Raw genomic sequence first — 26,083 nt, 5'->3', positions numbered from 1 at the left:
TCATCCATTTTTGTCCTCTTTCTAATGTCATAGATTGTACAGAGGTAGTCAAAGTATGCTAATATTAAGATAGTTGGGTCTAGCCTTACTCTGTATACTTGGCTTAGTCAAATAAAAGTTTCTATTTTTTTTATTTAAAAAAAGACTTATTTTAATGAAGGTGGTAAGGTGTTTTCGGTTAAACATTGTTTGTATGCCATTTTGATTTATATGCTTTACATCTACTCATTTAAGTCTCTTGGTCTTGATGTCAATCACGAGAAATTGGCTTATAGATGTAATTATGTATGGGTTTGATGAATAAAGAAGATTCGGTCAATGCAATAAAGTAAAATTTTAAAAAAACTATAACTACACAAGGAAAATCCTTCACACTCTCTAATCTTACTGCTAGCATTTGCTAAGTTATTTCTTTCACCAGCCCGCATGAAAACTTGCTGTGTACACAAAAACCATGATTAGTATCAGTTCTATGTAACCCCACAATACCAATTATCTGAAAAAGCATTCTTATAGGGTGATAAATTATTTGTTAGGTTTGCATTATTGCTATACATTCCTTGTTGGATATATGTATAATGAATATGTGATTTGTGTTGATAATTATCTATATTGATATTTTTCCAAATAGATATGGGAAAGAAACGGATTCGTATAGTTAATGCTGAAATTGAGCCACAGCCAGAAGACCCATCACATGGGTCATTAGGGCCTAATCAGTCACAAGACACACTACCTCTTGATCAATCACTTGGCCCATCAGCTAATCGTTCAAGTGCCCTATTAGTGCCTCAACCTCAAGCAAATGATAATTCAGATGAGGAATCTACAAATATAGACGTTCAAATTACAGGTATTATGAAATTAAATAAATATTTTTTATTGTAGTCATTTTTTCAAAAGAAAATCTTAATTAAAAGTATGCTTTTGTTGTTGACCACATTTTTTGTTTTTTGTTTTTTGTTTTTTGTATAAATAGATCGTGCAGGTGTACGTAGCACACGTGGGATAACACGTATGTCTGAGATATGGAATTTAACTGATGGGAAAAAGGTTGAGTTGTCTTTTAATGGTTGTTTTCAGCCAGTTGAACATGAAGGTATTATTTTTAATTGATTTGTGGGCACTGTTGCAAGAAAGCCAAATTTATGTCCAATTAGTTATCTTAATTGGCGTAAAGTACCTAATGACTACAAAGAAAAAAGTTGGACTATTATTGAGGTATTAAAATTCTAGTACCAAAAGCTATATTTATTTCTAAAATTTTAAATGTTTCTTTCATGTGGTTACATTTTTTTTTTTTTATTATTATTTTTTTGGTATTTGTGATTCAGTCAAAATTTCACATTTCCAAAAATGAGGAAGAAAGAAAGATCATCAAACGTCAGACTTTAAAGGGTTTGGGTGAAAAGTGGAGGAATTGGAAGTGCGCCTTGAAAGCAAAGCATTATGATGAGTCAAAAACTGCGGCAGGGATAGTAGCTGAGGCCCCAAGTACAGTGAATCGCCAAGATTTTGCTACACTTGTAAACTTTTGGTTTAGTAGAGATGGACAGGTATAAATAACATTATCTTATACATTATGGCATCTAATGCTTTGGTAGAACACTTATTCATAAATATCAATGAAAGAAAAGTAAATTAACTTTAATTTTAATCAATGTGTTTTTATGTTGAATGTAGGAACGTAGTAAGGCTGGTAAGAAAGCCAGTAAAAAGAAAAAAAGATGTACACACTGCGGGATCAAAATCTTATGCACAACATGCCTTTGATATGGTAATTACAAAGTTAGTACTTGGAAATAGTTTGTGTATTTTGCTTACATTCATTTGCATCCATTAAAATAATTAATATATTTGTGATGTAGTTCAAAAAAGATGGGGTTGCACCAAATCGAGGGAAGCTATATGTAAAGCTTCACAAAAAAAAGGATGGGATGCCAGTTAATGAGGATGCAAGTGAGAAAATTGTATGTGTCATCATATTTTTTTAGTATAAGAACTTTATTTCTACCATTCTCCACTTTTTTAAAAAAACAAAATTTATAATTATTATCCTGATTCTTAGGACAAACTGAAAGAGTTAATGAGTCAAGAAGCTAGTGACTTGCCTGAAGGTGCAAATGGAAGTATAGCATGGTCTTCCACAGATGCGTTTTCTAAGGTAATGGGTAAAGAGAAACATGGTCGTGTGCGGGGTTTAGGATTCGGGCCAACTCCTTCTAACCAAAGTGGCTCAAAAAATAGCTGTTATGGAGGGATGAGGATAACTAGTGAAGAAGAGAGGTTGAAAGATGATAAGATACGTCGCTTGACAGATAAAGTATCAACCTTAGAAGATAAGTTGGCAATGGTTATGCAGCATATTCAACTCCCTGCTAATGCTGATTTACAGGTTATAAATATGTGATATATTCTTTATGCTTTACATGTTTTGTTATGATTACTAAATTATGTTATTTTATATCTTTATATTATTGTTTTACTTCATAATTTAGGATAAAGATGTGGCTAGTGGTTCCCCTCATCAACAATCTCCATGGCATTCCTTTGCTACAATTGATGAAATGGAAAACTGAAGTAAGTTTTATTTTATTTTATTTTATTGTATTTCTTTCTAATTGATAATTGATCAATTTTTTTTTTCAATTTTTTAATTTTTGATTTACGATTCTCACCAGAAAGAAAACCACTTGATATTTTCAAATGTTATTCAATAGAAGTATTGTAAATGGCAACATACTTTGTCTAATGGAGATATATTGTTTCTAATATTACAGGAAAGATGACAATATATTGGAGAACTAATGAGGTAGCATTGGAGCAATAAAGAGGAAGCATATTTCACTGTTGTAGTGATTCCTGGGGATTAATGCTTTCAAAGGAGAATATTATGGCCTTTGTTTTTATTGTCACTTGCCTAATTAGTTTATGTTTGCTTGGGTACCAAACTATATTGTTTTTATTGTTATGTGTCTAGATCGCTATTTATTTTGGATTTTAAACAATATTATTTTCTGCAATTACTTTGTCCATGTGAGTTTTTAAATTCTAAATTTGAAACAATATTTTCTTAGCTATCACGACTAACCTGACTTATTATAGGAGCAAGTTTATGTCATTTTATTTTCAAATTTTTTATTAGACTAATACATAAATAGCATTATACGGGGTCCAATAGGTTGGAATTTATGATTTTCGTCTTTAGTTGGTTTCATCATGAAATTGTTTCTAAAAAAATGAAATTAACATATGGGTCTGATTGATCCTAATACATAAAAATTATTTGTTTCACCAAAAAAAAAAAAAATTAAATTGTTTAGATAAAATGACACCCACATAAGCAAGAAGATTAATTAGTTCTTCAAAAGTTGGCAAACTTCTTTTGGAAATAGAAGCCAAAAGCTAATATTTAAGTATTGTGAAAATAAGGAGAGAGCACCCTAGTGTATTCACACTTAACTAAAGCTATATAATATCACATATTTATATACTAGAGAAGGTCGGTTCATGCTTGTGACCTTGCTATACACAAACAACAACAATCCAAGTACTAATTGGATTTGGCAACCCAATCCTAATATTAATGGGACTAGGATTTAATATGGTGCAATCAAGCTCTTCGGGACGTTGCCAATATAATATATATATATATATATATATATATTTATATTTATATTTATATATAAATATATGTATAAATAAATATATAAATATATATAAATAAATAAATATATCTATATATATATATATATATAAATTCTCACGCAATAGAATTCTACCACTAACTAAAGCCCTATAACATCACATATTTATATATTAGAGAAGGCCGGTTCATGCTTGTGACCTTGTTGCTGTACACGATCAACAACAATCCAAGATTAGAACCACAGACTTGCACAAAGTCAAAGCCAAAACCAAATAGAAAAATAAATCCCTCTCTTTGGGACGTTGCCTCTCTATATGCATATATACTAAGCACTCTCAATCTCTCTTTCTCTTTGGGTGTTCTGATCTCTCCATGGAGGTAAATATTCTCTCATTCACGCTTTTGTTTTTGAAATTGTTTTGGCATATTTTGATTACAGATTTAGATTCTTGCTTGGTTGTTTATTTCAATTTTGTTTATTATTGGTGTTTTTTTATTTTTTATTTTTTTGTGTGTGTGGATCTTGGGTTTAACGTTTGTATACAAAGCTAATGTCTTTCTCTATATTTGTTTCGTAAAGATTTTATTTTATTTTGTGTCTGTGACTGTTTATGGTTCCTTTTCATTGTTTAGAATTCAAACCCAATAAAACTGAATGCAATTTTTCTCCCCCACCCAAAAAAAAAAAAAAAAATCAAACCAAACCAATTTTTTTGGACGGTGCTTTGATGTATACTTATAAAAAATTGATTTTTTCACGAGGACAGCTTTGGTTTGCTTTTTATGTTTAAATATCCATCCGTTATAATTATTGAATTATAAAGTAAAAAAAAAAAAAAAAATTCAATACTTCTACTTATCAATATGTTAGAAAATTTACACATAACTATTAGTGTTATAAAATATGTAGAAAAAAAATGTTTATTAAGTATTTATTTTAGAGAGTACTTATATTACATTAATTGTAATACATTCTAATACCATAATTTTGCAAATAATTTCTTTCAGATCTCACTTTTAATTGTTTTTCCATGGTTAGCGACTAGTTTAATATATTCCAATTCACCTAGGTAGGTCAACAATGAAAAATGATTTGACAGTCCAGATTAAACTAAACTAGACTTAGACAGTAATTGATGGTGCAAGTTTGTAATTTTTTGGGCAAGGATTTATCATGTTCCTACATTTAAAGGAGGTAGGCCTGATAGTGGAGCAAGTTTGTAATTTAATGTTTTTGTTTATGGCCTTATTAATTTAATTTCATCTTGATTTAATTTTTCTTGTAGAGTAGTTGATACCAATGGATAAGAGCTGGATGAAAAAACCTAGGCATTCAAAAGAGTATGTACAAGGGATTAACCACTTTTTGAAGTTTGCATCCAAAGTAAAGACTTCGGATGGGATGATTTCATGTCCTTGTGAAAATTGTGTGAATTCAACTATGCTTGCTGTCAACACTGTACGAGATCACTTGGTATCTTTTGGATTTTGTAATGGTTATGAATGTTGGTTCTTCCATGGAGAACCCTTGACTACTGCTACAACTTCTTGTGAAACTAGTACAAGTCATGTCCAAGAGAACTTGAATGCACAAGAATTCTTGAATTCACAAGACATTTCCACTGAATATGGTGATATACCTAATATGATGCATGATTTGTTGCGTGGCCACATAATGAATGAATCTGGAGATAATAATAATTCTTCAGAACCACCAGAAGAAGTCCCAAATGAGCAACAATCTAGGCAAGGTCCTAATCAAGATGCACAAAGGTTTTACAGTTTATTTAAAGATGCTGATCAACATTTGTATGAAGGGTGCAAGAATTTTAGCAAGTTGTCTGCCATTGTGCTTTTATATCAGTTAAAGTGTCTTAATGGCTGGAGCAATAAGTCTTTTACAATGTTGCTCCAAATTTTGAAAGATATGCTTCCTTTGGATGCGAAGTTACTGAAAGACACATATGAGGCTAAGAAAATTATTAAGGATTTAGGACTTGGTTATGAGAAGATTGATGCATGTATAAATGATTGTATGTTATTTTGGAAAGAGAATGCCAATGATGAAGAGTGTAAAGTCTGTCATACTTCTAGGTGGGCAACAAATGAGAATGATAAGAAGAATAGTGGAAATGATAAGGAGAATAATGGGAAAGGTAAGGAGAATAGTAGGAAAGATAAGGATAATTTGACGAATGCTTCACTCAAGACAAGAAAGAAAAAAGCTGCTAAGGTTTTGCGTTGGTTTCCTTTAAAGCCAAGACTACAAAGGTTGTTTATGTCTCCTAAAACAGCTTCTTCAATGAAATGGCATGTTAAGGGTCGCACAAATGATGGAATAATGAGACATCCCGCCGATTCTCTTGCTTGGAAAACATTTGACAATCATTATGTAGATTTCTCATCTGACCCTCGCAATGTTAGACTTAGATTAGCAGCTGACGGATTTAATCCTTTTGGGAATATGAGTACTAGTCATAGTACATGGCCGGTTGTTTTGATTCCATACAATCTACCTCCTTGGATGTGCATGAAAAGATCTTCTTTCATGTTATCCTTGCTTATACCTGGGCCAAGTTCACCTTTAAATGATATAGATGTGTATTTACAACCTTTAATAGAAGAATTGAAGGAATTGTGGGATGATGGAATATCAACTTACGACGTGTCTTCTAATGAGAATTTCAAGATGCATGCAGCTTTGATGTGGACGATAAATGATTTTCCTGCATATGGTGATTTATCTGGTTGGAGCACTAAAGGGGCCTTTGCATGTCCTTCTTGTAATTTAAATACTCGATCTCAGTGGTTAAAATATGGAGGGAAATATTGTTATATGGGTCATCGACGATTCTTGGAAGAAGATCACAGTTTCTGTAAAGATAGAAAATTTTTTGATGGGACTGATGAAATGGAAAAAACTCCTGTTATACCATCTGGCATTGACATCATGGTGCAAACTGAAGGCATTAATTGTATTTTTGGGAAGAAAAAGACCAAAGTCCAAAAAAGAAAAAGAAAGAGAAAGGAAGACGTAGACCAAGAACCAAAAGGATGGAAGAAGAGAAGTATATTTTTTGAATTGCCTTATTGGGAGAATCACATGTTGCGGCATAATCTTGATGTGATGCATATAGAAAAAAATGTTACAGATAATGTACTTGGCACAGTGCTAGAATTGCCACGCAAGACTAAGGATAACTTGAAGACACGTCTTGACCTAAAAGATATGGGTATAAGACATACACTTCACCCAGAAAAAAGAGGAGATGATAAGACATATATGCCACGATCTTGTTTTACAATGGTTCCAAAAGAAAAGGATAGTTTCTTGAGAGTTTTGAAGAAAATAAGAGTTCCAGATGGCTATGCTTCAAACATTTCACGTTGTATCCAACTTAAACAACGCAAAATTTCTGGTTTGAAGAGTCATGATAGTCACATTATAATGCAACAACTTCTTCCAATAGCAATAAGAGGAGCTTTACCAAAGAAAGTCAGTATGGCTTTAATAGATTTATCTTGTTACTTCAGAGAAGTATGTTCCAAAGTCCTACAAGTAGAAGATCTTGAGAAACTTGAGTCTCGAATTGCAATGACATTATGTGAATTGGAAAAAATATTCCCTCCTTCTTTCTTTACTATCATGGTTCATTTAGTCATCCATTTGGCCACTGAAGCAAAAATTGTTGGACCAGTCCATTACCGGTGGATGTATCCCATTGAGAGGTAAGTCATAATTATTTAAATTTTTCAATGAAATCCATTATTCCACTATTGATCTTTTGTTTCTAAATAGGTATCTCTTAAGACTTAAGTCTTATGTGCGTAATAGAGCTCATCCAGAGGCCTCTATTGCTGAAGGATACATTGCAGAAGAGTGCTTAATATTCTGCTCGCGATATTTGGAATCCGTTGAGACAGTATTCAATAGACCCATTCGAAATGTTGATGATGCTACAGGAGCAATGTCGAATATTCAACTTGATTCAACTGAATGGGTACAAGCACATCGTTATGTTCTATTCAATAGCAATGAAATTATTCCATTTCGCGAGTAAGTAATATTGATAAATATGATTCATATTTAAGCATGTTAATCAAATGATAACTCTTAATAATAACACATGCTACATTTGTTTATATAGGTTACACAAGGAACGAATAAAGAGCAGAATACGTCCACGTCGCGTACCAGAAGGAGTTATTAATAAGATCCATACAGAAGAGTTTTGTGACTGGTTTCGAAATTATGTAAGTAATTCATTACTAATAATTTTTAGCATACAATAGATGTAGTATAAGGGTTACTTAGCTCATATTGATATATCATATATAATTTTAGGTTGTGGCCATGAGTAATACTGAGAAGGTGAAACTTACTAATAAAGTTAGATGGCTTGCTGAAGGACCCAATACTGAAGCTAGACGGATGAAACGATATGTTGTCAACGGTACTAAATTCCGAACTAAAGATTATGAGGAAAATAAGAAAACTCAAAACGGTGGAGTCAGTGTAGCAACAGAAGGAGGCATTACCTACTATGGTGTTCTGTCTGACATAATTGAATTGAATTATTATGATAATTTGAGATACATATTATTCAAATGTGATTGGGTTGACGTTGATACAGGTAGGGGATATAAGATAGATGAATTTGGGTTCCCCCTTGTCAATTTTTCACATTTAGTACATGTTGGGAAGAGAATGACAGATGACCCATTTATTTTGGCATCTCAAGCTTCACAAGTATATTATGTTGAAGATGAAAGAGACAAGGATTGGCTTGTTGTTGTCAAAACAAAACCAAGGGATGTGTTCGACGTTGGTAATGGTGATTTGAGTGATAATGATGTAGACATTTATTGTGATAATGAGCCATATGATACAGTGATTGAAAATCCACCTAATAATGCGAATGACGACCTAAATTGGGCTCGAAATGATGTGGATGGAACCATAGTCGATACACCCCTTCCACTTGATGAAGAGAATTTTATGGATGATTCTGAGTCTGAAGAAGATTACTAGTCACAAGAGGGAATGTGTTTTATTGTTTTAGTGATTCTTGGTGATTTATGCTTTCAAGGGAGAATATTGTTTCATTGTAGCTTGCCTAATTAGTTTATCATTGCTTGAGTACCAGTCTATATTGTTTTTATTGTAATGTGTCTAGTGACTATTTTGGATTTGAAACAATAATATTGCTTGCAATATTCACTTTGTTAGTTTATGTTTTAAATTGTGGATTTAAAACAATATTTTCTCAGCTACTAGGACTAACCTTTTTGCCAAGGTGTATGAGCCATTTTATTTTCAAAATTTTTATTAGACTAATGCATAAATAGCATCATACCTGGTCCAATAGCTTGGAATTTATGCTCTTCTCATTTCTTTAGTGCTAGCTGAGTTCCCACACGATGGGCAAGGAAACTTATTATTAGTTTTTTCCAATATTTCAATAATTTAGCTAAGAATCTTGTAACTTAACTGGTTGCCACATTTCTAACAAAGATGTCCAAGGTTCAAATCCCCCACCCCAACAATCGATGTATAAAAAAAATTATTTCAATAATTTTTCGAGTAAAAAAATTGTAATATTTACTTATTTTATATACAAAATAGAAAGACAGTAAGAATATTGTAGTGATTTGATTATACTATATATAAGTGTGTGTGTGTGTGTGTGTGTGTTTTCAAAATTGAAAATTGCATGATATAGTAGCTAATATAGACAAGCATGTTTCATGCCTACTAAAGAAAATGCAAATATCATTTAATTATTATTTTTTACATTCTTGATTGTGTGTAACTACATTTATTTTTTTCCTTTTTGTTGGACATTGTTTCAGTTGTTGCAAAACCAACTTAATTTGAGCAAGAATACCATATTTCAAACCAATTGTTTCGAGATCTCACATATAAAAAAATTCAATTGTTTCTAGTATAAATCTTAGAAAAATGATATTAAAATTTCATTATGCTTAAAATAAATAATATAACAAAATAAACATATTTATTCTATTAGTAATATATATATATATATATATATATATTACATGTCACTAAAATGAGTTAGGAAATTATGGTCTTCTCAATAGGTGTTTGACACCACACTAAGATTGCTGAGGATAAACATCTTCACAATTTAAACCAGTAGATAACAGTAGTACAATGGTTTAGGGGGTATTTTTATCATTTAGGGATTTTAGGGATTTTTTTTTGTTCATTGTAATCATTCCTAATGTATTTTGTAAATTTGGAGGTCTAGGGGTATATTGTTCATTTTGAAAATTTTAAAAATAGTTCTCTAGTTATGGACATTCTAGAGATATTTTGGTCATTTTATAATTCTAGGGGTATTTGTGTCATTTTGAGTATTTTAGGTGTATGATGATCTCATTAGGGTATTAGTTTTCTAACTATATAAGGATTCTTCGATGAGAGGTAAGGGATTCAGACATTTTTTATTTCAAGAAAATACTCCCTTTTTACAGAGAATTCCAAGTTCACTAACTTCACCATCAGAGGACTTTTGGCCGATCTCTGCTGGTCTCCTCTAATTCAGTGTTCTTATTTACAGGATACAGCCCAAAGATCATCAGCATTCGAGACTTATCAACCTACTGACATCCAATGAACTATCAATATTTACTCTTATTAATTATTAAATTATACTCAATTAATCTGTAGTATTAAAATATATTTACATAATTGGAAGTATTAATTATATTGTTATTAATTAGTAAATTATAACAACCGAAACACTCCCAAAACCTAAAAATGACCAAAATACCCCATGCTTGAAAAAATACCAAAATACCCTCGATGACTAAAATAAAGATCAAAAACGCCTATTATTATTATTATTATTATTATTATTATAAGTACTATATATATTATTATAGGCAAAGTACAATTATAAAATGTATGTTGGCTTAGCGTTAAGCACGTATGTGTTTCAACTTCATGCCCCAGGTTAGAAAGTCCAAATCTTCTGTCTCACTTTTCCTGTTCCATTATATATTCCACCGATAAAAACTTACCACATGTTCACGTAACTAATTAAATACTACCATTATTAATTAATAGTAATAATTAATTAGTTAGGTAAACATATGGTAAGTTTTTATTGGTAAAGTATGGAGTGGAGTAGGAAAAGTGGGATAGAAGATTTGGACTCTAGGTTAGAACCTTCAGAATTGGGTTTTTACATTTTTTAATTTTCTATCAAACACACTGATATAAATTAAATATAAATTTGTACAACAACCTCTTTTGATGTGTACCACTAGTCTAGTGGTAAGACTCGCGTGTTACTGTACTTGGCCTAGGTTCGAACCTTGCCAAAAACATTTTAATATTTTATTTTTTTTCTCTCCTACAAAACTACGTCGTTTTATACATCAACTTAAACCATTAAAAAAAAAAAAAAAAAAAAAAAACCTACTCTCTACATTTCACTTCAGCTGCCTCACGCCCTCACCCTCACCCTCATTCTTTTCTTTTCTTTTCTCTGAGTTCCATCTTCCATGCCTCCCTCTTCTATACTTGGCCCTCTTCATCACGCTTTAAAAAAAACGAAGATTAACAAAAATATGAGAGTGTTTATAGTGTGGAATTTGTTAATTTTTGCCTTTTTTTTTTTTTTTTTGTTAACTGTGAGTTGTTTCTTTTTTGCTCTAATGTAAGTCTTTCGTCGCCGGCGACGTAGAGAACGCGTTCTCTACACAAACGGTGCTAGAGACTCCATCTCTGCTGCCGATCTATAGCAGAGGATTCTCTGATTTCTCGCCAGAGCAGAACGGAAAGAACTTTGATGGAGGTTTTGGCGGATCGGACGGCCCGATCTTGCCTCCGCCGTCGGAGATGCAGTCAGAGGAGGGCTTTGCTCTGAGAGAGTGGCGCCGGTGAGTTCGCCATCTCAGTATTCAGATACTTCTAACTTTGTCTCTGTAATTCAGATTAGAATTTAAAATTTTCTCTAATTTTAATATAAGCTCAATTATGGTTATTGTACTATTTGCTTAGTAAAGTCAAAGAGCTATGAACTTCTAACTTTGTCTCTGTAATTCAGATTAGATTTTGATTTTTCTCTAATTTTAATAAAATTTTCCTATAAATTTAAAATTTTGAGCTCAAAATATCATTATTATTAATTTCTTAGTAATATGAACTATCTTCTAAGTTCTAACTTCTTTGGAATTCAAATCAGTATAGAATTTTCATAATTTTTTTTATAAAATTTATAAAGTACTCAGTTACTGTACTGTCTCTGTCCAAGCGCATAGAGCCACCCATATACGAAGAAAGTAAAAAGCAAGCACACTCATATTTCTCTCTCTCTCTGCAGTCTCTTTCTTTGTTATCACTCATTCCCCTAAAACAACATGCCATCATTACAAAGATCAACCATCTTTCACTCACTGTATGTTTACTATTTTCTTTGGTAATCTATTTTTTTGATTGTGTCTGAGTAATTCTCTGTTTATTTTCTCTTTAGATGGTAAATTCTGAATTTTTTTTAGAACTTTATTGTATTGTAATTGTTCCCCATTTTTCTTTTCAGTATGAAACTGTTGTTAAGTTTCACTCAATTCCAGTGAATCTTCCATCAGGTAAATAAATCTCATTTTAAGGTTTTGTGCTGGCAAGATTATATCAAGAAATTCAAGTGTTTATAGTTGTTTTTGAGTAGTGTTTTTTCTTCTTATTTTTTTGAGGTGGTTTTACAATAAGAAATGGCAGTTCTTGTTAGTTATCTAATCAATGCTTCTTTTGTTTGGTTGTTTAGAGTTAACTGTCAACATCTACTATCTTAAAAATTAGAAATTGAGCTTATCTGACAAGACTTTGTTGTCTGATTTATTGTTTCGTTTGCAGAATTAGTTTTTTAATTGCTGAGATCAACTTAATAAATAAATAAATAAATAAAATGATATTTTAAAATCTGTATTTCCATTAGTTTGCTTTAGTTTCCGATTGGCTTAGTAGTTAAATTAGGAGTTTTTTTTTTTTTTTTTTCTTTTCTATTTCTTCACTGAGATATCAAATGATGAGAAAATTAGTATTCAAAACTTAATCTTTCACTTTGGCTACCATTAAACCGAGATAATTTTATGCATCGTTTGTTTTTTAATTATTTTTTCTGCTTTAAATTCCTAGTCACATACTCACAGCTGAGAATGATAAGTGCCTTTGGTGCTCCATTTTTGTTATCATTAGTGATTTGCTATATGGGTTAATTTTTTTTTTCTTCCTTTTTTGCTTATTTTTAGGATTTATGGAAAATTGGCATTTGGAGGGATTTATGATGATTTTGGCTGCATTATCTTGCCACTGTCTATGAATCAATATATATATATATATATATATATAAGCAGAGACCTCATGCGAGAGTGCATGAGGTTCTGCTATGTGGCGTTCTATATGAGTTCTTTGCAATCCTCTTTATTATGAAACGATTTTTTCCAACCTTAAAAATTAAAACAATGAAGCTTTTATGTTTAGCACTTATTGGTTCATCAAAAATCAATTCAGTTCTTCCTCTCTCCTAACTCTTCACTTCTTTCCATTACAAAAAACAAAGACTCTTCACTGATTCCGGACAACCAAAAAAAAAACTTTATTTCCCGGTTCAAATTCAAATGCACACTATGGATAAGCACCTGACAAAGTGAGACCAAGCTTTGCACTATTACACCTTTATAATAATATTATACTTCCAAGTAATTTCCGTTGAGATCAAACCCATCTTAAATTTTTTAAATTTCATTCATTCTCTTTCTTAACTCTTCATTTCTTTCTCTGTCTCTTAACTCTTCACTTCTTCTAGCAAAAACAAAAACAAAAACTCCTTCACTTCCCCTTTCAATTAAATGCACACTATGTACCTGTTTCTTTTGAAGATTATATATTGATGGATCAATGATTCCTCTATGAGTTCATGGACAAAAGCTCCTTTCTTAGTGTCAGTAAATAAATAAATATTGCCAACTCTGTCTCTTTTTTTCTTTCTTTCATTTTTTTTTTTCAAAATTTTATTTGGGATACTAAGTTTGTGGTTTGCAATGTTTGAGGGAAGACAGACTCAGGGAGATTGAAGCTTCAACTTTACCTATTTTGGTCGGGGACTAAAGTCACTAAACCCAAGGAGAAAAAGCCACCGGCCCCTAATTTATCAAATCCTTCTTCAGTATCTAAGAGGTACAAAATACTAATAGTCAATTTGTTCATTCTTTGTTGTTGTTTGGTAATGGGTTTTTGATAATCAAACTAGATGGTGGTTTGTTTCTTTTCATTTGAACTGTTTACTGCTTGAGATTTTTACTGAGCCACACCGTTTTTGTAATTTATGATTTGGGTTTTGGTGAATGATTTAAATATGTTACATGAGGATGTGATTAAGACAATTAGTTGAATTGGGTACTATTTAGACCCTAAGGCAAAGACAGGTTGAGTAAATAATCTGGTTTTGTTGGGCAGGTAGAAAGATCAATGAGGAAGAAGCTTAATCAATAAATCAAGCTCCTTTATGCCACATGTAATCGGAGCACAAACTCATGTATCTGTATGGATTGGGTCACATTCAAAGCGCCAATGGAGGCAAAACTTTTGTGGGATTTGAAGTGCAAAGAGCCCAAGAGTAATTATATATTTTATTTTGAATCCATAGTGTTTGATAAAATGCTTGACAGAAAATTTATAATTTTATTTGGTTGTATGATGTAGCAGCCTATATAATTGACATGAGTGAAACAAATTAAATTAGCTACGGGTAAGAAAGTTGTTATTATTTTTAGGTGAATAATTTTCTTTTACCTATTGAGGGGTTAAGTATTATTTGGTTGCAAAGTTTTAAAATAATCACCATAATCTACACATATTCTATGTCCTACTAAATGATAGAAACTCAATTGTTAAAAATAAGCACAAAAAAAGAAACAATAGAATAGTAAAGGTACAAATTAAGAACTAAGTGGGCAGAAAAAATTATGTGGTGTCTCCATTATTTGAAGGTTAGCCTAGAATCTATATAAACTCAACTATTAAAAAATTGTTAAATATATTATACGGGTACACCTTTGTTAAAAAATTGTTAAATATGTTGAATCATGTCTACCTCAACCATCATTGAAACTACTTGCTTTATTTATTTATTTATTGGTCAAGTATCATGTACAACTGTCCGCAAGAGCCTTGACAATATCAAAGTGTGTTTGTTGCTTCGCCTAGACATGAATGCAACCTTAGCACTGCTATAGTTAAAATATTATTGAAGATGCTTCATAAGATCAATGCCTTAGTTAGACATTTCATATGACAAGGGATAGGTTGAAGGAGTTTGATATGCATAATGTATGCTTGCAATTAATTGGTTTACAATCAATTGATGGTTTGCAACAAAATATGCCTACATTCTCCGAAGTTTCTACTATAATTGTAGGTGATTTTAGCAATGAAAATATCCACCATTTATGCTATAATATATGTACAAAAATTTCAAAAACCATTTTACATAAAAGCTTATAGCATTATCTGCGCAACGCGCAGGCAACCTTCTAGTTTTTGACAATTGGTGACCTATAAGTAAGAGGGACTGTACAGCACAGAATTCACTTGGTTGTTATTTAGGATGGGGGAAGAAAATTGGATTTTAATGCACCACTTATGTCTGTGAGGTGATTTTCTTCACCATTAGCCTCTGAAGATAGAAGGAATAGGAAAGTAATTGAGTCCTATGTGCAGCAGGCGATTTACTCTTCCTATTTGTGGATCAGAAACAGATCAAGTACACGCTCTATGCGTCGTGGAGTACACGCTCCGTATGGTCCCTTTGTCTTCTGAGCCTTTTGATTTGGGTTTTGTCGCCATGCGCTCCCTCCACTGCGTCCTCTCCACTTCGCCTGAACTCAACACCTTCCTTGCTTTTCTTAACACTGTATGTGCTTTTTCTCTTTTTTTTTTTTAAAATCATTTTTTTAATTTTATTTCTTAACACTGTATGTGAACATCAATTATCACATTCAGTTTGTGAAATCAGTTCTGGATTTAGTGTTTGTTATTGTACCTTCTTTCTTATTAGTTACTTTCCCTTTAATCTTGCTTGTCTCACAGGGGCACAGGTGTGAAAGAGAATCTCTCAGATAAATACAAAGACAAAATTGTTGATTAGAAAAGATTGGCGAATGAGGTAGGTCCTAGGTCTTTTAGGGCCATAGGGAACACGTATGACCACTTCTCTTTCTCACACACACTTATCTTCTACCTTTGGGTCTTTGACATAACCTACACATCTCTGTCTGTCTCTCAAAACTACTGTGCTAGCTGTGGTCTTCAATGACTTTATCATTATTTTCAATCTTGTGCATTTTGATTTTCAAAACAATATGGTTCATGTATCAAAATTTTACTGAAGTGAATGTGTAAATTTTTCTTTAATTTTTATGCTATTTTTAACATATACATTGTCTTGACTCTTGAGTGAATAAAATCAATATCTCAAGTATTTATTACTTGATATGGGATGGGTAATGGTAAATCCTTTATTGTCACGTTTCATGGTTGTTGAAAAGGGATTGTATGGGATTGTATGAAACTTTGAATGCTGTCTCTTAAAGAACTTCCTTTTGGGAAATTGCATCTTTTTGACATTTGCAAACATAAAGTCGAAAGCCATTGTTGCTTACTTTTTTACTCAATAGTCATAATCTTTTTGAGAGTCACTTTACAATGATTTCCAAGGAGAGAGAGAGAGAGAGAGAGAAAATCTATTCAAGTTTTGTGAATTACTATAAAAGCCCTTACTGCCACTACTTTTTATGAATTATGTGTGTGTGTCTAGTGTCTACTACACTTGACCAAGTGTTCAAAAAGTTTTGAAGGCTTCGATCGAACAATTGGATTGGATGGGAAGCTAAGGACCTCATATTATTAGCTTCGACATAGGTTATACATATCTGTTGAATTGATTACCCCAATAGTATAAGTACAATTAATGAAGCCTAGCCACTTATAGTGGAATCCATGGTAGCATTCATCTCACTTTTGTCCTAAGCCTTGTGATTGGAATTTCAAATTTTGAAATCCATTTTGATTGGTAACTTTAACCTGTTGCCTCTTTATAGTGAAGAGTTCTATTTTTGTTTTGTAACTTTGAGTGCATGTTAAGAGTCCCACTAATGACATGTTGACAGGTTCAGAAATTTTCATTTTGGGGCTTAGATGTGCAAGTAGTGAACTTTTAACTTGCGATAAGCTCTCTCCCTTTGTCTCTCTATCACTTCTTTCTCTCTCTCTTACGTATGCAAAGACGAAGAAGGTATGTTAGATTTCTAGTCATGGTCACACTTTCAAAGAATCAAATAAACTTCAGACGTGGTGCCCCTATAATGTTTTTCATTATAAACAGAAATACAATTATATTTTTATTAGTTAATTCATGGATGGATATATGAATGTTTACATGCATGCATGATGATCAAGCAGCACATTTGTTCTCACATCTTAATAAAGAGAGCATCTTAATAAAGAGAGCATCTTCGCTGATTGAGGCTAACAAGGAAATTTAAAATTACAAAAAAGGATTAATGCTTGATATTGATGCCAAAAATATTATATTCGTGAAGTAGAAAATAGTTGATTCCTACAAATTTGGAAAATTAAATATATTGGCAATTTGAATTGGAATAGTTAAGTGGATATTCCTGTAGCTGTTTTACTTATGCAAGGACCCTTTTTAGTGCAATTGTTGAGATGCTTGTATTGGTTCAGGTATTCCTTATGTTATAGGCGTATGTAATGAAAAATGCTTCTTGCCATTTGACTTTCTGGGATGTACTTTACTCTTTAAATTGTGTGCCTGAAATTCTTTTACCCCTTATCTTGTATATTACCTGTGTCATTTGTTGGATGGTTATGCAATGGTTTTATTGATTTACATCAGCATGTACTAGAGAGGGGAAAGCCTCATGAAAGAAGCCAGATTATAAGCAAGTTGTCAGGACATATTGTACAACTGAGCCAACATAAATTTGCATCAAACGTTATTAAGAAATGTTTGGAGTATGGTGGCCCCACTGAACGAGAACTATTAATTAGGGAGATTTTTGGGCATAATGAAGGAACTGATAATTTATTGGTAAGTTAAAGCATAGGTTTATGTTTGGTTATGATTAATTTGAATACTCATTTCCTCACCCATAAAAAAATAAAAAAAAAATAAAAAAAAAAAACATGGAAGCAGTTCTCCTAGGATTTTAATAGATGAAAATGTTCTAGAAGTGTTTGGAATAATTCTTAGTTTATTAGATTAAAATATGTACTTGTAGTTGCTATTGATTGTCATTTGAAGGTGCATGATTCTTATGCATTATATATATATATATATATATTGGATATTTGGGGGGGGGGGGGGGGGTGGGGAGCATGTGCTGTGGTTATATTAGAAAATCTAGATTTGATGGCTGGGTGACATTCTACTCTGAGTTATATCCCAATGATTCAAGGCAACGATTACTCATTTATAGTTCTTGTTAACCATATGGTAAAATGCTTTTTTTGTTTGTTTGATTGTTTTTGGTGTTTGTTTCAAAAAGGAAATAGGTAGGGTACTATGGTTGTAAGACATACTTAGGGTGCTTCTGCAACTATGTTTTGCTATTGTTATTTATCTAGTTTTCCTTTGAATTTTTTAAGTATTTATAAAAGCCTATATATATATATATAGATTTTTTATTTATTTATATATAAAAAAAATATATATATATATATATATAGATTTTTGGTGTTAAATTTTGGGTATAGGAGCTTTGGGATTTGTAAGGGTTTATATTGTGTCGTAACGTGTTTAGTTTTGTTTGATATAGGCCGAAGGTTTCATCGGCACTTTTCTTCAATTACAACACCTCGATGGGACTGCCATATCGGGTTTTGGTAGATACCAACTTCATCAATTTCTCTATCCAGAATAAAGTGAGTGATTAGTAGTTTTATTCCATTTTATTTTAAATGGGTTTGGTTCAAAAAAATATATAGTTTTAGAGAAATTTTTATTGTTCATGACTTACTGAATGTGTGTAATTACCAATTGAGAAGGAAAAAAAAAAAAAAAAATCTAAGAATGAGATAGAAATCCTTATTCAATTCTAGAGCTTGTTCTCTTCCCATTAATGCATTGAAGGATATATTCTGGAAGCATGGATAAAAATAATAACTTTATATATTTTGACTTGGTAACTTTGCATTATAATCCTAAATTATGTAATTTCTTTCATTGTTGTGTAGCTGGACTTGGAGAAGGGAATGATGGACTGCCTATATGCAAAATGTGAGTTTAGAATCACTAGTTTCTTCAATTTAATGTGAATATTAATTTGCTGCAAGAATTGTTGTGCCGTGTTGATGAAGTATCCTAAGTTCAACATAGTTGTTAATGTGGTTTTTATAACAATCATTGAGTACCATGTATCATTGGCAAACACTTAAATATCTGTTGGTTGCTTAATGATATTTATCAAAATATTACTCTTGGTTGTGTGGATGTCCATGAGAATGCTTAAGGAATAAAATGAGGATCTTTTTTTAAATTATGATTTTATTGAATCTGCTATTGAATTCGCCTACCTTGTGGATTGAAGGCACTCCTTGTATCACGCAATGTGTGATGGCACTCCTTTTGTGTACAAATGACTACATCCTTTTTTTTGTTAATTTTATGATGATAGTTATAGACAATGTTATGTATTTAATAATATATTTTTATGTTAATATAATGTTAGTTTTGAGACAATTGTGGTGTTATCTAGTTAAATTTGTGGTATTGTCTTAGTGGGGCTAAAATTATTATAGGATTATTTGTAATAGAAATGTGGTTTTAAAACCCACTAGAAAAGGAAAAAAAGAAAAGGCCTATAGCGGCGGGCAAAAACCGCCGCTAAAGGTGTACATTTTATGTTTTAAATGATTCTCTATAGCGGCGCTTATCGCCTGCCACTACAAGTGCAATTAGTTTTTTTTTGATTAATTGCCTATAGCGGTGTTGTTTGCCCGCCGCTAAAGGTAGACACCAATAGCGGCGAGCATGACCCCGCTGCTAAAAGTCAATGCCACGAATTCTAAACACGTATGGTGGCAGTTTTTTGCTCGTTGCAATAAACCTTCACTCACAGCTAAAAGGTACATCTATAGCGGCGCTTTTCGCGACCGTCACAATCGACTTATAGCGGCACTACAACACTGACAGGACGGTCCGCCACAATAGCACCCGTTGCTATAGGTCAAATGTACCTTTAGTTCAGCACTTTTTTTGGGCTTTAGCAGTGGTTCTGACCCGCCGCAATAGCACGTTTTTTTTGTAGTGCTTTGTGCATTAAGCGTAGAGAGAAGCCGCATATTTTTCTTAAAGGGTTAGGTGTTTTGCAAAGACTTTCTTTCAGTAATAGTGTCGAAGTAGGGGACTTGATGAAAAAAAGAAAAAAGAAAGAAAGAAAGAAATAATAGCTGTTCCGTAAGGCACATGTGCCTAACTGTACTTGGAGTAATCATCTCAAAAGATGATAATGGTGGCAGGAGGTAGGAAAAAGAAAAAGAAAATAAAAAATTATCCGTAAAGTCTAGGTGATTTGATTTAGATGATATTGTCATGTATCTACTCTTGTTCTTATCTCAAAGTGAACTAAGGGTGGTAGGTGGTAGAAAGTAAAGGATATATATATATATATATATATATATATTGAATATGTGGATTTTTGTGTGAGTTAATAATGAAGAAATTATTAGTGTTCTTTTTCTAGCCTCTCTTCTAGACGGGTATTGTTATAAGTTTTTCTTGAATTATTTTGATTATTGAGTATGGTGCTTGAAAATTTGTTTAGGTGATATCTAAGGATTTTAGAGAAAGTGTTAGGGTAAAATTCTTTGTGGCAAGTTAGCTGAGGTAAGTAACCTTATCCTAATTGAGTTTTATTTTGCTTATATTAATGTATTTTTATTTACTGAAAAATTGTTTATAGTTGTGAGAATTTTTATTTCTATTGCATTACTGATTTCAAGTAAACGATTATTACAAATATATTTTAATATTGAGTATATGATTTTTATATACATGCTTGAATAAGATATATTTTTGTTAGAAACTACGATTTCATATATATGATTATGGACAATCTGACTATGAATTGATTCTGATACCAAGCCAATAGGGGTTATTCATTGGTACTCTGATACCCAAATCAATGGGGGTTATTCATTGGTACTTTGATACCCAGCCCATGGGGGTTATTTATTGGTATTCTGATACCCAAACTAATGGGGGTTATTCATTGGTACTCTAATACCCAACCAATGTGGGTTATTCATTGGTATTCTAATGCCTAGTCATGAGGATATAGTGTGACCATAGTCATAAGATTGTTAAGAATATGAATTTATATTTGAATATTTGAATTATTTTGAGTCATTAAAACTGCTTATGTATTTTTGGAACCTATTGTAAGTTATAGGTTTGATATATGGAAAATTGACTACTTTCTAAACCATCTATGATATATTTGTAAGATTAAAATATGTAATCTATTTGCAACTTATTATTTTAAGACTATGAAACTTCTTTAGTTATTTTTGGAAACCCATAGTATATCATAACTTTTGAAGACTCGTATTACATCTTATTACTTTACATTTCTATTGCTAAGCCCAATCATGGGGGTATAGTGTGACCATAGTTATAAGATTGTTAAGAATATGAATTACATTTAAATATTTGAACTATTTTGAGTCCTTAAAACTACATATGTGATTTTGGTAATGTTTGAGTATTAGAACTATTTTGAGTCACTAAAACTGCTTATGTGTTTTTGGAACCTATTGTAAGTTATAGCTTTTGATACATGGAAAATTGACTCTTTTCTAAACCATCTATGGCATATTTGTAAGATTAAAGTACGTGATCTATGTGCAACTTATTATTTTAAGACTACAAAACTTCCGCAGTATTTTGAAATCACATAGTATAGTATAACTTTGAAAACACATATTACTCTTATACTTTATAGATCTATTGCTTAATAGAACTTATTAGGATTTTGGTTACTTATTAAGTTGTCATCTCACCCCTTTTTCTCTTGCAATTTCAGATTATGAAGAATAACAAGTTTTGGGAGCTTTGATGTTCTGTTGTGAGCAAGAAAAGAAGCTTAGTGATTTTGGAATTGAATGGTCTTTAAATAGTTTTATATTTATTGGCCAACTGGCATTATGTACATAAGGTTTGGATTTTGCTCCTAGTAAATTATTGGAGATCTATTCATGAAGAAATTGTTGAGGTATTTTGGACTTAATTGATTTAATTTTTGAAGATAAATTTAGTTGCTAAGAAGGTCTTGCACACTTATAAGGTGTTTACTTTATAAGCGTGCAGCGGTTGTCACGTGTCTATCTTTATAGTTGAGTTCAGGGTGTGACAAATATTGTAGGGACTTGTGGTCCTCAAATTTCTTGCAAATGTTTTTCAATCTTTCCAAACATTTGCACGAATATTGTGGAAACTAGTCACCTATTTATAATAGTGATGGTCCCTTTTTTTTTAATCAATATTGACAGAAGTCACTCCCAATTAAAATATATGATATATAAAAATTAAGTCCATCACATATATGTGATAAATATGGTATACCGGTGAAAATGATAAAGAAAATTAATTAAATAAAAAGGAATAATATTAACACAAAGATGTAATAAAAAATATATTGAATATAATGCAATAATACCATATTGATTGACAGAAAGAGAGATGATTACAAATAAATATTAATAGAAGCAGGTTTTTATTTTTTATATAATAATAACAAGAGGTAGCAATTTAGTTATAAAGACCTTAACAAACCTATTCTTATTTTAGATCACATAGGATTACATTGACAATATCTTAGGATTACTTTAACATCCTAGCTATAACCAGAGAAATATTGATTAGCTTCTCTATTTTGGAAGTGCTACTTTTTATTGGTGATGTCACAGTTGGGGGGGCCACAAATCGTGTATTACATCCTGCAATTTTATTTTGTGCAGACACAAGTATGTTATACTCGTCAATGTAGGCTTGTGTACCTTCATCAATTCTTGCTTGTTTAATATCTTCTAATATACCAGATATATCGGTTCGGCAACCCGTAATTCGTGCCTTCATCCCTGTGTCTGTGACTGTATCAAGGTAATTTGCAATATCATCGTCGATAGTTGGAATTATCTTCAAGCTTACAGAAGTAGAAACGAGTCCTAGCCTATATAGAATATTTGTAAGACCCTCTGGGTCTGAGAGTAAAACTGACAGGCAGTACTGATAGTCACTCGACTGTGTGCAAACCTTTTCAACAAGGGCTCAATCTGCATTAGAAACATCGTAGAAAAGAGAGGTGACTAGTAGAGGGATTATCAAGATTGATAGGAAACTAATTGGAGAGGCCATTTTTTTCTCTTTTTTTCTAAGTTCTTTGTCAATAATGATATTGTTGGTTCATGTATCTTTTGGCTTCCTATTATAATATATTAGGTTGGCATGAGGCAGTTATTTTCCCCATAGATAGATTGGCATGGAAGACAACTCTGTTCCGTGCCAAGTTAAGTAAGAGAAGTTAAACCATAATTTTCCTTTGACGCCTTTTTTTTAGATACTAAACACAATAAAATTAGAAAATAATTGAATTACTCTTTTTTAGCCAAGTTAAGTTAAACGATAATTTTCCTTTGACGCCTTATTTTTAGACACTAAACACAATAAAATTAGAAAATAATTGAATTGCCTTTTTTTAGCCAAGTTAAGTAAGAGAAGTTAAATGATAATTTTCCTTTGACGCCTTATTTTTAGACACTAAACACAATAAAATTAGAAAATAATTGAATTGCCTTTATTTAGCTTGACGTGAGAAAGGTTTTTATTTTTTTTTCTAACATGGGGATGAAGTTGCTTCTATTCATGCTTGCTTGCAACCCAAAATGAATCCAACTTCTTCTCCAAGATGGACTTCAATTTCCTTACCAATTCCATCCATCAAAGCCTTATTTGGGTCCTCCAAATCATCCATTTCTCAACATGGGTTCTCCTTGCAATCCTCAACTATTCCTAGGTTTCTTTTTCTCTCAATTCTCACTCCTTCATTGTCAACGCCAGAGCCCCTATCTCTGATTTATGGGATTTGATCATATTTAGCTTGTACTATGTCAACAATTATTGTAATTGAGAGTAAGGCAACATGACGTTAGTCGTAGTCCACAAATTCCTTATAAATGTTTGCCCATATTTTCAAACATTTGCATGAATATTGTAGGGACTCATAGTCCTCAAATTTCTTGCAAATGTTTTCCCATGTTTTCAAACATTTGCATGAAAATTGTGGGGACCAAGTCACCTATATATATTAGTTGAAGGTTCAAAAATGTGTATAAACACCTTTGAACGTTTAGACCCCCAAATAACAACTTAACCAATTCAAGCAATATGTCAAACAACTAGTGTGCGGAAACTTAACATATGCTATAATATGGAATTGGTAAAAACTATCTAAACCGAAACAAAACACAATCCACAGCAGATAATAAAAAGGCAAAGATAGAGAGGAAGGAAGATGCAAACACAAAGACAACACGCGATGTGTTATCGAAGAGGAAACCGAAGCCCTCGGCGTAAAACCTTTCCGCCGCCCTCCAAGCGGTAAACAATCCACTAGAAAATACAGTTGGGATACATGGACAGCAATAGACCCTCCAAGCCTAATCTACCCAGTGCACCTAAGCCCTCCAATCTTCTTGCTCCAACGAGGTTGCGCCGAACTTTTTTCTTTTCTAGCTTCCCGGATTCCGCTACTAGACCGTAGCATCAACCAATGAAGATTGATTCCTTCCTAACTGCTTCCCAGAAATCCAAACAGCTCTCTCACAGTAATGATAATGGTGAGAATCAGGTTTGGTATGATGCCTCTCAAGGATTTGACAATGGAGAGGAAGAGAGTTGAGGAATTTGAAGAGACTCTAATGTATAGATTGTGGGTGAATCAATCTTGTTTTTCTTTAGGGTTTCTCTCTCAAAATTCTCTCTGGAAGCTCTCTTACAATCGTGGGTAAAAGGGGTATTTATACTGGAGTGGGAGAGGAATGTGAAACGTCAAGTTCTACAAAACAGGGGTGGCTCGCGGCTTGACCCGCGAGGCCCAGCCGCGAGTCTCTGTTTTCTTGCACACTCTTGAGCAATCTTCACTCTATCTTACTCACTACCCTTACATCAAATCCACCTAAATACAGGTTTACCAAATGCTGAATTACAAGCAAATTTGGCACGGAATAAAGCCAATTAGATGGTTGAATAGATTCAACCTTATAATCTCCCCCTTTGGCTATTCCGTAACAAAACCCTAAAATAGACTCTAGACTTAACATGTGAGTTGGGAACAATTGAACAAAACTCACTCACACCTAACTCTAGAAGCTGTGAAGCACTTGAATCATATGAACATAATACTCCTGAAACACAACAATATACCATGATCATTGTAAGCAGGAAATCATAAAATGCATATGAAATAGGCAATATGTGATCAAGCAAAGATGGAGTTAAGAAACAAATCATAGCTTGATCAACCAAGTGAACACCACAAGGTAGTGATCACAGTGCTCATTCACACTTGGAATGAACACAAGGACATACAAGTTAACAAGCACAAGGCAAGATACTTGTATGCTCAACACTCAACCAATGCATAATACACAAGGTATATGCATCTAGGAACAATCCTACAAGGGCACAAGAGTGACAGTACATAAATCAAAATGCAAGACATTTAGATTAAAGTACTGATTTCAACATAGCATAAAGGCTGCATTAAGCAAGGTACATACCATAAAGCCTACAAACTATGCATAAAACATTAACCCTAAAAGCTTACAAAAGCACATGGGTACAAGCACAAAACGTCCTGAATAGCATCATCAAAATATATTGAAGTTTAAACCAAGAGTATAGGTTAAGAGTTAGAAACAACTATACACCAAAACACAGTGTATCAAACCCATAAAAACACTAAAAGTATCCAAAACATAAGCATATATAAACAAAGTCTTTGATTTTGACAACTTTGACAACTCCCCCTCAACACATTACTCCCCCTTAAGAGCTGCTTTTCTGCTTCTCCATCATCAATGTCATTATCAACAGAAAGAAACATCTCCCCCTTTTTGACCGGAATGGCCAAAGGGTCACTGTTCATGCTGAGTGGTGAAGCTGTCAAGTTTTGCAGACAGTACATCAATATGGTCTTGCATGGCTCTCATCCTGTCAGAGTGCTCAGTCTGGACTTCTCTGATCCATCAAGTCATTCCAGAATGATTTGGAAAGCATCTGGAGGTGTATCTGAAGAAGTTGATGCTCTAGGTCTTTTACCACT

At 32.5% G+C, this 26,083-nt stretch overlaps 1 protein-coding gene and 1 long non-coding RNA gene across 18 annotated transcripts; both read left to right on the top strand.

Annotated features, from left to right (window-relative positions):
- The first annotated feature begins 4,949 nt into the window (after positions 1–4,949).
- On the top strand, positions 4,950–7,710 carry LOC115980627. Its single transcript, XM_031102856.1, has 2 exons — positions 4,950–7,378; positions 7,449–7,710. The coding sequence occupies exons 1-2, from the start codon at positions 4,950–4,952 to the stop codon at positions 7,708–7,710; spliced, it is 2,691 nt and encodes an 896-aa protein (XP_030958716.1).
- A 3,419-nt stretch (positions 7,711–11,129) lies between these two features.
- LOC115980090 lies at positions 11,130–22,037 on the top strand. Of its 17 annotated transcripts, XR_004089316.1 has the most exons (11): positions 11,130–11,560; positions 12,004–12,078; positions 12,220–12,268; positions 13,735–13,856; positions 14,136–14,295; positions 15,402–15,591; positions 15,768–17,790; positions 18,518–18,623; positions 18,936–18,978; positions 20,525–20,586; positions 21,785–22,037. It is a non-coding gene; the product is annotated as an uncharacterized LOC115980090 (long non-coding RNA). The 17 variants fall into 17 exon arrangements; XR_004089327.1 differs by lacking the exon at positions 20,525–20,586; XR_004089320.1 differs by lacking the exons at positions 20,525–20,586; positions 21,785–22,037 and adding an exon at positions 19,289–20,518.
- Positions 22,038–26,083: the final 4,046 nt, after the last annotated feature.

Source organism: Quercus lobata, chromosome 3, assembly GCF_001633185.2.
Source record: "Quercus lobata isolate SW786 chromosome 3, ValleyOak3.0 Primary Assembly, whole genome shotgun sequence".
Classification (NCBI taxonomy): Eukaryota; Viridiplantae; Streptophyta; class Magnoliopsida; order Fagales; family Fagaceae; genus Quercus; species Quercus lobata.
This window is presented reverse-complemented; position numbering and strand designations above follow the sequence as displayed.

What these genes read in the sequence shown, in the direction of transcription:
- LOC115980627 (XM_031102856.1), top strand. Translation starts at nt 4,950, where the DNA reads ATGGATAAGAGCTGGATGAAAAAACCTAGGCATTCAAAAGAGTATGTA. An exon ending in TGGATGTATCCCATTGAGAG is followed by an intron (nt 7,379 to 7,448) that starts GTAAGTCATAAT and finishes GTTTCTAAATAG; the next exon opens with GTATCTCTTAAGACTTAAGT.